The sequence below is a fragment of the Solea solea genome, chromosome 15 (assembly GCF_958295425.1).
Source record: "Solea solea chromosome 15, fSolSol10.1, whole genome shotgun sequence".
NCBI lineage: Eukaryota > Metazoa > Chordata > Actinopteri > Pleuronectiformes > Soleidae > Solea > Solea solea.
Genome location: NC_081148.1, coordinates 3,868,432 through 3,881,544, shown reverse-complemented (window position 1 = coordinate 3,881,544; position 13,113 = coordinate 3,868,432). Strand labels below are relative to the sequence as shown.

General features: G+C 38.9%; 1 protein-coding gene across 8 annotated transcripts in view; it reads left to right on the top strand.

Annotated features, from left to right (window-relative positions):
* birc6 (baculoviral IAP repeat containing 6) overlaps positions 1-13,113 on the top strand; it is a 118,425-nt gene that overhangs the window by 93,808 nt on the left and 11,504 nt on the right. For all 8 annotated transcript variants that reach the window (XM_058651723.1, XM_058651722.1, XM_058651727.1 and 5 more), the window contains 4 exons: positions 1,310-1,420; positions 2,825-3,042; positions 7,139-7,300; positions 10,503-10,580. In XM_058651723.1, the coding sequence (XP_058507706.1) occupies positions 1,310-1,420; positions 2,825-3,042; positions 7,139-7,300; positions 10,503-10,580 (569 nt within the window). The remainder of the gene's footprint in view (positions 1-1,309; positions 1,421-2,824; positions 3,043-7,138; positions 7,301-10,502; positions 10,581-13,113) is intronic.

The following is a 13,113-nucleotide window of genomic DNA, read 5'->3' as shown; positions in this document are numbered from 1 at the left end:
CTGGCAAAGACTGATTTGCCAGATGCAGAAGAATTTTTTTTGTTTGTTTTTTACTGTAGTTGACTGGGCCCCTGTGCCAAGAACATGCCTGAAACAGGTCGTCTCACTCTCACTGATATGTGGGACACAAGGTTAAAAAACTGATTTAAGCCTGTTAACAAAATGCACATGTCATAAAGGTCCAGCCATCTGGGAAACATACATTTCTTCTCATAACAGTCATGATTCCAGTGTTTATTTGAAGTATTTTTGAGTATATTTTTTAAGTATATTTGAGTCCAATCTTATTTGGTCACAGGAAGACACATCCAGGACACAGTTTAATGCCAGGTTCTGACACAACCACACTTTCCAACCTATGGTCAGACCCTGGCTTCGATAGTGGTCAACAGCTGTGCTGCCATTTTCCACAGCCATGTTTGGTACTGTAGCACACCTAGCACAAATGTTTGGTTAATGGCTGTATGTACTACTTTAAGGGTCACCTTAAATGAGCTAAACATGGTTTTCTCCTGATGATTGATAAGAAAAACAACAGTTTAAAGATAGTGAGAGTCGTGCAGTCCAGAGTGTGTTTTGCGATGTATTTGGTTAACCTCAAACTTAGCAAAGGCTTCCTGCTGCTGCCACCTTGATATACGTGCAACTAATTAGGTAGTCATGAGGTCATTGAAGTATGGAATTCCCCAAATTCTTTTTACCAGTGCTGTATTGCTGTATACTGTAAATAGTTTGGGCAAATATTCTTGGAGCATCATGACATTGATTGACATTTTTTTCATTGTTTTTGTCCTTGGGGAGTGGGTGCTAATGGTCAATTAATGGCCTTTAAAATCCACATTGCTTGACCTCCAGTCAAAAAGTCTCACCTCTCTAAAGGGTAGGTCAGGTAGGAGCTAATGGCTGTCAATCAGTATGTCAACACACTTCTAGATCTCATCTGGTCTTCTGTTGTGCACGTCAGTCTTTCCACGGTTCCTGATAAAGGTTGTGAATGGGGGAAAAAACAAACTAAAACATGTTTGATGTAGAACTGTCATAACAGTATTTTCACAGCTTGTTACGATTGTCATATTAGGCTTTTCTGGTGCTTCACATCTGTGTGTGCATGTGTGTACACAGTCAGCATGTCTCTTTGATAAAGGTCAGTGCATTGGTTGCCTGCTCAGGTTAGCCTTTCTGGATTTTCACAAGGAAAGCAGATGCTCCACTGTCACTGTCACAATTTCAACGTGGTTCAAACCATTCTCTGTTTTCACCCTGGTCTTTCTGATATTTTGCCCCCATCCTAAATCCCCTCCCTTATTAGAGAGGAAGCTGGTGGAGTCTTCAAGGAAGGCGTCATGTCGGCCAAAGCCCCTCTCCATCCTGCGCTCACTGGAGGAAAAATATGTAGCTGTCATGAAGAAGCTGCAGTTTGGTGAGTTTATACTGTATATTAACTGTGTGCACACACATTTTTCTCTTCTTCCCGCCTCTCCCATTTTAGGGGTCGCCATTTTAGATCGTCCGCATATTTGATTTGTATACAGTTCATGCCTTTGCACATAAAACATGGCTCGATGTCAACAAAAACTTTCTGTAATCCACCATTCCTCTGAAGAATTTCTTCTTCTCACTATAAACACGTCATGTTAATTAATAGAAAGTCAGATTCTTAATCCTTCAAAAGCTCTTTGATGTAGTGAGTAGTCATGGGACCTAATTATGATTCAGTGTAGTATTGTGATAATTGTAAAATATAGGCTTCAAACTAAAAATGTCTCTAAAACTAACTTTACCTTATATTTTGGTAAGAACTTTGAAAAACAATCAATTTTCCCCATCCATCCATTTACTACTGGCTGTGAGGCAACAATGCTAGCCACTTCACAATCATTTTCCCCGTTCATGATCTATTAAAAAATCTTAGATTGTCCAATCCCTAGTTGTGAGGAACAGCCTGTATGTCCTTACAATTCCAATTTGTCCCCATATGATGGCTTTGAGCCAAAATTTGACCACACATCCGTAAAGACACACACACACTCAAAGACCTTGTCTGATATCATCCATAATACTCTGAAAGGGAAGCAGACTCGGGCTACATTCCCTTTCTGCTCATCCCTTTTGACTTGTCCATCACTCTCCACTCAGCCATGTCATGATTAATTACACTAGTTTTGCTGTGCTGCAATTGATTTTTGTTAGCAGCTTGATGTCTGAAGTAATTTCAAGTGACTTGAGTGTAAACAATATTGCTCCAGCAGAAGACAGAGACAGCTAGACTAAACCATGGCAGTAAAAAATAATGCCATTACCAGGGACCAGTTGAGAGTAAATTACCAGCAAACAGACCTGAAAATATTTTCATAGCTTTAACACTTACGACCAAAGTACAACTGGAGATCTTTTGAATACGAGCTAACAGGACTGAAAAGCTTCAGATATAAACTAAAAATACTTTTTGTTCAATGAGAAGTGATCTTAAATTAAGCAACATTGTTGTTTTTCAGTAACACAAACTGAAACACAAGTATTCAAGCTGAAATTAAATCCTGTAATCATTATCAGTTTAATAGTGCATTCCATTTGTAGCCGGAACTCGGAATTTCTGAGGTCATCGGGCGTTCCTTACACAGAAACATTCCCCTCGGGAAAATGCTTCGTCCTTTACAGTCGATTGTACACATAGTACTGTTGGTAGCAATTTGTTTAGCCTAAGAAGCATTTGAACCCATGCTTTTTTATTGACGCACCTTTGGAACAAGTTATATTATTATAGTTGGTTATGATAAGTGGGTGACATTTATGAACATCCTCTCCTGTCTTTGTCTCCGTCCAGACACCTTTGAAATGGTTTCAGAGGATGAGGACGGGAAGCTCATGTTCAAGGTGAACTACCACTACATGTCTCAGGTGAAGAACGCCAGCGATACTAACAGCGCAGCACGATCCCGCCGCCTCGCCCAGGAAGCAGTCACCCTGTCCACCTCTCTGCCCCTGTCATCCTCGTCCAGTGTCTTTGTCCGCTGTGATGAGGAGAGGCTGGACATCATGAAGGTAAATTATTGTGTGTTTAGGCTCTGTGTGTGTGTCTGTCTGTTTGTTTGTGTTTCCGCACTTGCCAATTTGACCAGCAGAGGCCAAATTGTGTAAATGGGGTGAAGTCTGCCATCTCTGCTTGCCTTGTTAAGCCATGGTAGACCTTTTTATGTGGCGTACACCAGACAACACTTGGTTTTGATGACTGTTGTGCTGTCCAGCTACATTCACATTGAGTGCACCATTAAGGATATTACAGGAAAACGTGCAACGCTAATGCAGAGGAAAATTTTATGTCAATTGCACCTGCTGACGCAAATTTAGTGATGAATGATAAAGTGGTAGAGGGATGGAGAGAGAAGGTTAGTGTATCATTTTAACCACTAAGCCTATGTCCACAAAACTGGTCCAGGGCCTGTGGGCCCTAGTCAGCCCTAACTATAAGATTTGTTTTTGTGTTCTCCAAAATGTCAAAACACCAAACTCTGCACAAAAAACAGGAAGTGGATTTCACTGGAGAATAAAGGCTCTGGCCCCCCGTTCTGATTTTGGAGATTTCAGTAGCTACAAGTAACTTGACATTCTGAGAGTGCTATGAGCTCTGTATGTTATAACGGTGCCTGAGCATTTTTAGCTTTTCTAGGTGCGGAGTAGGATTTTTAGTTCGACTGTTTTTTGTTATTTTCTAACAGGAAGCCAGTGCAGAGAAGTCTATTCAGGCATAATCATTTCTCTTTCCTTAGTCCCTGTCAGTACATGAACTGTGGCATTCTGGGCCAGCTGGAGTGCCTTTAGGTACTTATTAATGCAGCCTGACAATAAAAATAGGCAGGTGAAAGTAGGCATTTGTGCAATGTGGGAGTCATAGGACACATTTTGATCAATGCTTTTCTGAGGTGTTTGTTTTGTAGGACAATAAATATGCATCATTGGCGTCATTTGCTTCAGGTGAACTTGAGCCCAAACTTGACCTAGTGGACTAGCTTGATAATATGTTTGCATCACACATTTGTTGGTTTGTTGGCTGCTGGTTAACGGATTTTAAAAATCGCTATGCATTTTGTGTGAACTCACCATCAATCTTACAAGAAAGGCATTATGAAGCTGAGGGGGATAGAACTGTCCTGTTTGTATGTGGAAGATTAATAGAAAGGACCAGTTGGACTTCATTAATACTGAATGAGTCCTTACATTTTGTTGTCTTGCATAAGGCTGTTTTGTAATGTGTTACTCTGTATTACTGCTCGTCATTGACTCACTGCTTCAGTGACATTTAACAAACGGCCATCAGCCCTCAAGTTGATTAACGGCTAAATCTCCTCTCCTAAATGTCAAAATCCTTGTCTGCTTAGCTTAGTTTTGGCAAAAGAGTGCTCTGAATAAGGTAGTAATGTACTGCCAACAAGGTTGCAGTGTGAATAGAAACACCAAAGCACATCTCTGCACAAAAATATCAGTGCAACAAATATGTTTTTATGTTTTTTTTATCATTAGATCCTCAACCACTGATAGGTACGCAAAGATGATGATGGTGACCATGACAGAATAGAACATACTATGCTGTACTTAAAACCTGTTGTGTTCATAAAGTGAAGAAGTGTTGATCCTGTAGCACAAGTTAAATTATCATAATCTACCAAAATTAACTCCCATTCCCATAAGAAATGTATGGCCCAAGTTGCAGCATCGGCAGAAAGGTACAGTGGCTGGTGAGCTACAAATCTGTCTGAGGAAGGTCGGTGCTATTAACTATATTATTGAAATGACTAAAAACTATATCTATTTTAGATTTTCATGTGAAATATTTGTTTTTCTTCATTCACCATGATACCATTCGTCATGATAACAGAAATTCACGATTAACTTATTTTTCGAGCTTTTTTTATCACCATGAGGGATAATATCGTATATTGTCCCGTCGCTAGGCAGCTAGAATTTTTTTGGCCTGTGAGAATGCAACCCTATCGCCAGTCATAATAGATTCAAATTAAATGATGATGGAAAATTATGTGTAGGGTTATTCTTGTCTATCTTTTGTGTTGCTATTTACAGCTTTTGACATTTATCTGCAGAAATTAATACTAAACATGAAATGTCTCAACAAAGCAAATGAATATGTTTTGTGTCATTTGAAAAAGATACAGATAAGGAAAACTTTATTCATCTCCAAAGGGCAATTCAAGTTTCTACAGTCCACTAACAACAAAAAGGGAAATAGTATGGCATATTGAAATCTCCTACTCACATTGGCAAGGCAGAACAAGAATATTTCAAGAATAAAACCGTTTGAAATAAGAATGAATAATGAATAAAATATGAAAAGAAGCCAGTTACATTCAAATGTGTCTAACGTGACGGTGCAAAATGTATTCATTCTAAAAAAAGAAGTGGCTACTTTGCAGCTTAATTGCAGAAGGAATGAATGACTTAAGAGAAGCAGTTTGTCCTGACAATTTCATTAAAAACTCCCCAGACAGGATATGATGGTGATTAATTATACATTTTTGCCTTATGGAGGACACGTTTCTCCCACAGAGAGTTGAAGTCACTCTTTTGTACTCTAATGATTCTGGAGCAGACCTTTACGAAATTCATGACAGAGGGCTTCTGTCCTTCACAGTTAAACAGCTCATCAACAACATGAATGAAAAAGTTAGCAACCCTCTCCATGGTAAATGGTCTGTATTCATATAGTACTTTTCTTGAATTGATGACCACTCAAAGCTGCTTGCCATTCATCCATTCAGAGCCATTCACTCACATTCACAGTGCATCTAAGAGCAATGCTTTTTCTATCACACATCTTTTATATCCATTTGTACACTCCCGGGACAGTCGTCAGGAGCTATTTTGGTTTTAGCATCCTGCCCAAGCACACAATAGCATGTAGACTAGCCTTGACTGCTGGTTGAAAAACGAATATGATAAGTAATAAAAGAACCCGGATGTATCTACAGATGGGAGATGTAAAGTCCACAGGCAGGAATGATTTCCTGTGCCGTTCAGTGGTGCATCTTGGTGGAATCAGTCTCACTGAACAAGCTTCTGTAGCTGACCAGCACGTCATAGAGCGGATGAAGGTTGTTGTCCAGTATTGTCCTTAACTTGGACCACATTCTCCTCTCCGACAGCACCGTTAGAGAGTCCAACTCCACCCCCACGACGTTACTGGTTTTGCGGATCATTTTGTTAAGTCTGTTTGCATCAGTGACCCTCCGCCTGCTGCCCTAGCATGCAACAGCATAGAGGATCACACTGGCCACAACAGACTCGTAAAAAATCCTGAGCATTGTCCGGCAGATGTTGAATGACCTAAGCTGCCTCAGGAAATAGAGATGTAGATGGTGTGTGTATTTTTTTGTCCAATCCAGTTAGTTGTCGTTGTGGACTCCCAGGTATTTGTAGTCCTTGACCACATCCACATCAACCCCCTGAATGAAAAGAGGGGTCACTGATGTCTTGGACCTCCTGAAGTCCACAATCAGTTCCTTTGTCTTCGTCACGTTAAGCTGCAGATGGTTCTGCATGCACCACGTGACAAAGTCAGATTTTTTTTTTCTTTTTCTTTTATTTTTTGTGCGTTACATTGCCATTAAAAATTTAATTTCAATTAAAAAGTGCATTTGTATGTAAAAGTTACTGTTAAAAAAAGGTCTGAAGTTCTGACTACAAATGAAACACCAGTAGCCTTTAGCCTACATTATATAAGTATAGATTTGGTTTACATGTGAGGAATGAATGGTGATTGGTTTAGATACACTTGTCTTAAAACTAATTAAGTGTGTGTGTATGTTTGATTAATGAGCGTATTTCATCTTGTGGATAATTAAATTGGATTTAGCTACAAATGCCTTGAGTTCTGTAGATTAAACAGATCTATTTCTCTGGTTAATTCTAACCTTCAGTCTCTTTGTTAATTACACTTTTCTGCCTTTGTAGTAGCTGAAAGCGTTGGCAACAGTAGTATTTTTTTCTTTACCCTTTGAACCATGTAGTAATTCATGTTTACTGATATCAGTGTGTGTTTCTTTAATTAAGCCTCTTTTCGTGTGTAATTAATAACTGCCTATTCTCAGGCTGTTTGTTTTCTAATCCTGCTATTCTGTGTTTCCAGGTTCTCATCACAGGTCCAGCTGACACTCCGTACGCCAATGGCTGCTTCGAGTTTGATGTGTACTTTCCCCAAGACTATCCCAACTCTCCCCCACTGGTCAACCTAGAGACTACAGGTGGACATAGTGTGCGCTTCAACCCTAACCTCTACAATGACGGCAAAGTAAGATGCTTCATGATTTTCATAAATTATGACTTTTAGAATAAGGGATGCCATTTTCGACCATATGTTTGACACCGTTATTACTGCACATATACACCAACATAATGCAATTTCTAGTAGAGGTGGGAATTACAAGGTAAATGGGGGTAAAATACGATAAATATTGTATGATATACTTGACCCTCAATAATAATTATTTTACCACTTAAGTTCTGTTCACATTACCCTTATTTTTTGTCATGAGCACTGCCAAAATAAGTCACGAAAAAGTGATTATATCTTGACTGGGGGATAATATTGAATCTGTATACTGTCCCAGCCCTACAATCTAGTCTCCTTTATATCCTATTATCCTACATCAAAAGGTGAGGTTTGATCGGGAATGGTGTGCTTTGACTTTTCTAAGTGTTGAGTAACCATGGCGACAAAAAAGGGTATTTCCACATACACATGAATGGAAACGGTCAAAAAAATCATCACAACCCAGCCCACTTTGGAGCCTCACAGTGTCGTCATACTTTAATGTAGAGACGTGGTTGAAACTTTCAATGGTTTTTTAAACCATCACAGTTTAAGTTTTATTCCTTTTTTTTTTTGTCATTTTCAGATTTTATAGACTGTATTGCGACTCTAGCATAGGTCCATGAAAATAATGACAAAAGTCTTACACAAATTTTTCTCCTGGCCACAATTTCCAACCTACACGTTGCTATGGTTGTTGTCTAACTCTGTGTGTTGTTAAGACGAGGGTGATCGAAAATGTTATTTTCTCAGTCAATTCACACCCGTTTTTCACAAATTTAAAAATCCTCCTGACACTCACAAACCAACAATTTAATCTGTATCATTAACTGTTTTTGAAATATGTCAACTTTAAAACACGCTGCTTCCTCTATTTTTCACAGAACCAGGTGTTGAAAAGTTTTAAAGGTTAATTCCACAAAAATACTACTTTGGTTAAGTACTTAATGTTTTAAAGGTTAATTTCAACCAAATGTAATGATGTATAAATGCTTAAAGTTTTAAAGGTTGATTCCACAAAAATACTAATTTGTCTAAATTAGCCCAAATGTTACTCCAGTGATACTCCATTACCAGCTCAAGTCATCTGGCATAATCCAAACTGTGCCTGTTCTGGCATTTCTGGTATTTGTTTAAAATTGATAATATTAGAAATCAAATGTGTTTTTAATTAGCATAAAACAGAAAACATAGCTTGGGTTTGGGTTAACCAGCATGGTAAAAAAAAACATGCCCGATTGTCCATCACGCCTTTTATTGTCTGTCATAGTTTTTAATTTAAACTTGACAGTTGAAAATGGACGTCTCTAGGGTCTTCCATCACACATTTTTGAATATGTATAGCTCTTCCTCCCCACCCTTTCCATCGAGGCACTTGGGTCAAGGTGCTGAAGCTCACCCAATTTGCTGCACCTCATTATGCAGCTGCTGAAAGGCCACATGTATTTCCATAATGGGTGCAGACAATTCCTATTAGAAATAACTGGGACTTCTCTCATCAGTGGCAGAGTTAGTGGGAAGCAAGCCACCATGCAGTGATGAGGGAATAATGTTTGGTGTAATGGAGGAAAAAGAACGCTAGATGCATCCTAACAACCTAGTTTCTCTGGGTAGTTAAAATTCCGCTGCAGGTTTTTTTGTCTGTAGGGAATGTAACAGGTTCTCTTTTAAACATTTGCCTTTGTCCCCAAAAGCTATTTTACACTTTACAGTCTTGAGTGCCGACAGACATTATGTCAACTCCCCAGAGGACCTTACTCTTTCAAACTTGGTGTTAAAACATCTATCCTCTATGATTCCATAACATCTGGATAGCACTAAGTACGACCATTCACACCATTAAAAAGCATCCTTGATGTGTTTCCTGTGACCATGTGAGGTCAGATCTGGCTTCAACTGCCCTTTATTCAAATATCCATGCTAATAGGAGCCTAAAACATCTTCTTGCTTCCAGAAGCTTTCTCTTTTGACCAAAACTGGATATGTGTGCAGATTTTACACAAAGGGTCCATGCAGAAGTGGGTGTGTGGCAGAATTTACGTCAAGTGGACCTCTGTGCACGTGCAAACAGGGTGGATGTCGTGACTCGGTAGCTTTACATGGACACAAGTAATCGAAATAAAAGTTTGTAATGTAAACATGCCAATTCAAAAACTCTGATCTGATACAGCCCATTCAGAAACAAATTTAATTCCGAACAAGAGGGTTGATTTATACCGAGCGTCATTCAGATCGGTGTTCATATAAACAGTCGATCCGATCATGACTTCCTGGTTTAGTGCTATCACGTTTCTGATCCATGTAAACGTGACGTATTTCCTGTTTGTTACTGCTGTATTTTCATTCCAAAAAAGAATAATGATCAGACACAAAAGTCAGAGATGAGTAAGAGGAGGAAAATGAGACCAGTAATGGACAGTGAGGGGACAAGCAGCCTTTGTTTACTACAGAAGCGGAGGTCAAGCTTATATCAAAATAGTCCATTCTGACTGAACGCTCGATTTATGTTTACACACACCACAATCAGATAATTCAGTATTGCGTCCATGTAAATCTTTTTGGAATTAAGAAATTTTGCATATGTAAACATAGCTACTATGCCTCAGTTTTGTTTGGTGCCGGCTTAGCAATGTAATGCAATCTATAGGGTCTAACAAAATGATCACAACCCAGGCCATTTTGGAGCCTCTCGGAACTTTTTTTTTTTTTGTTTGTTTGTTTTTTTTTGCAAAATTGCAGTTTCATTTCAATTGTTAACCAATTTTTTGCTCGGTAGCAGCTGGTTTCCCCCTCTAAGTGGTCGTCCACGTCTAGCCCAAAACTTTGAGTAGGCAGGTTGTATGTGTCAGATGATGGCTTCAGGTAGGACAATAAATTAGAATAGTATAGAATGCTGGATCAGTTACAGATGCATGCCAGACCACACCTAAGCAGACTCTTAAGTAATATCCGCAGTCATTATAGGCAACCTGCAGTTCCTGCATGCTGGATTTCTCAAAGTGAATCTACATATGGGCTCTATCAAGACAAGTACAATTATGCATTTTATTTTACTACAGACAAATAACTAATACATGGAAAACACAGATATTTGTCTCCTTTGGTTCTGCATATTACAACAACATGTTCCTTTTTGCTGGACTTGATCTAACTGTTTGTTCTTGTGTGTGTTTGTGTGCAGGTGTGTTTAAGTATCCTCAACACATGGCACGGGAGACCAGAGGAGAAATGGAACCCTCAGACCTCAAGCTTTTTACAGGTAAGCTGGTGATTCTCTATCATGATGGAGGCACCTGTCAAAATGGATCAGTGGGGCTGTTGCCTGAGTCTTTGTGTCACAGGCTGTAGTTTATCACAGCACCATCATTACACCGCCACAGGCGCCAAATTAATGGCCCTGTTTTGACAGCTGACATGAAGGATCCTTTTTAAAGTCAAGTTATCATTTTTGCTTCAGTGACGGTGTGTCGATGTTAATCAAACCAAACACAAACCAATATCATTGGAACCTCCAGGTTAGGCCTGTGCACTCGCATCACTCATCTCAAAGTCAGAATCAGTTGGCTTCAGTTGCAGTTTTAGCCCTGATGCTTTCTGTTTTTGCTCTTTGATTTTAGGAGACTGGATTCACTCTTATTCTTTCTTTTTCTATTTATCTCTGTTCTTCTGTGTATTTGAAAGAAAAACTTCACATTTATTTTAGGTTTGAGACTCAGCTGATGTTACAAACCTTAAAAAGTGCTTGACTGTGGTCCTTTGGACCTAAACTGTAAAGCAGTGGAATAAAAGAAGATATTGTAAGTCTGACTTGAGGTGGATCTCTGTAAATCCTGATCCATTATACCTTCAATATTTTGAAAAAGTAATGTTTTGTTGTGCACCTCCTGAAGCAAACGTATCCATCAGCTTTATTCCTGCTCTTTGTAAACCAAGTTGTTGTAGAGCTGCTGTTTCAATAATACTTTTTCATGTGTTATTTATGGGTAAAGGAATATTTGTGCTAACCAAGGGATTATTTGTGCTAACCAAGCTTTTTGTTAAGCTATTTATTAGTGTTGTTATCATCTAAAACCTTCAGGGGCTGGCGATAGATAATGAGCAGCATTAGGGGACCACTGGGTATCCAAAGAGGTGAACAGTCTTAACGCATAAACACGCTCTTTCATGAACAAAAAATCTGAAACACACTCCTCCCTATAATTTGGTTGTTTGCAGCACACACACACACACACACTTGCATTCTATATGTATTGATCCAACCACAAGGAAGCCAGAGGGTCCTTTTTTATATTTTCCCTTATTTGCTGGGTTGGAGAGTGCATAGAGATGTCCCTATTGATTATCATTCCAGTTAGTGTGCTGCAGATCAATAATGGAGGGCTAAGAAAGGGAGTGGGTGAATGGGAGACATGAGAGTGGGCTGAATTCAAAGGGATCATCAGCCATGGTCGATATTGGCTCTGAAATGTAGGAACCCAGTTTAAGACTGACAGGTGACAGTTGGAGTTCATTGGTATCCTTGTGATGGAGCATTTTCAAGTTCATCTTCCTCCACCTATGTGGCTGAAGCCAGGAGGCAGGCCTCCAAGCCCACTGTCGTCATTGTTGATAATGTAGTGGCTTGGAACAGACAGAGTGATGCAGGAGGATGTCCTTCGTCTCCTTGAGACAGGACAAGTCATTAATCGGGCTGTTAATAAAGATATATTGGAGGATATATCTTCTACAGGGGCCAAAATATTCAGTCCCTTGTCAGAGTCTCCTACGTGTACACCAGATCCTTTGAGAGACTGTGGAAGTGTCTGCTGGACAGTTTAAAAAGAAATCTCTCCAAATTTAGGGATGGGCATAAGTATCCAAATTAATATTTTTTATCCTAATATATTAAAAAATATTTTCATAAAATGATATTTTATCGATTACATTTATAAAAACAAATATTTCTACTTGAATCATTGACTAATTTGTGCTTCTTTTATCACAAGGTGGCTGCAAAAGCCAGCAGTTAGTGGACTTCATGTGTTTTTGCAGAAGTGATGAAATGTCAGAGGTTTCTTGAATGCATCTTGAAGCTGCTCTTCTAGTGATTAAATTTAGCAGGGTCTTTGAATGCAGTGGAGTTTAGAATATTCAATGTATAATACCATTGAGTATTCAAAAAGCATTTTTGCTATAAATGTCCACTCCTAATCATATTGTAGTTTTTATGTCAGTGTGAACCCACTGTTCACTGTTTTTATCATTAAACCTGATCCAGCTTCTTATCCTGTGTGTTATCTTTTAAAGGATAGCTCTGTTTTATTGTAGAAGTGGTTATATGAGGTATTGACACATTATCAACACTGACTCACTGAGGGCACTGCTGTTTCTGTGACTGATAATCTGGCAGAAGAGAGAACAGATCTCCATTTAATGAAATCTATGCCTTCTTAAGTCTATGATATCTTAACAATGCATTTGCCACTTTTTCTCTTTTAGAGAGTATTGGCTAGGCTGGAAACTGATGTTTATAAACACAGAGAAAATCAGTAATTTTTACAGACTTTCCAAACGATGCACCTCCAGTAAATCCTTTGTATGGGAAAGTGAGTTGTTTGCAAACTTCAGTTTCCAGCAGGAAAAGACTGTGAGATAAAGCACAGAATATTGTTTTAGGGTTTTCCCTAATCAACTTGTCCTATGTTTTAAAATCAAAGGGTGGAACATTCATAATGGATTTTGTTTTATTAAAAACATAGTGGCCATCCTGAACATTTTCAACAGTTAAATTGCCTCTCCTCTCCCCTCCTCTC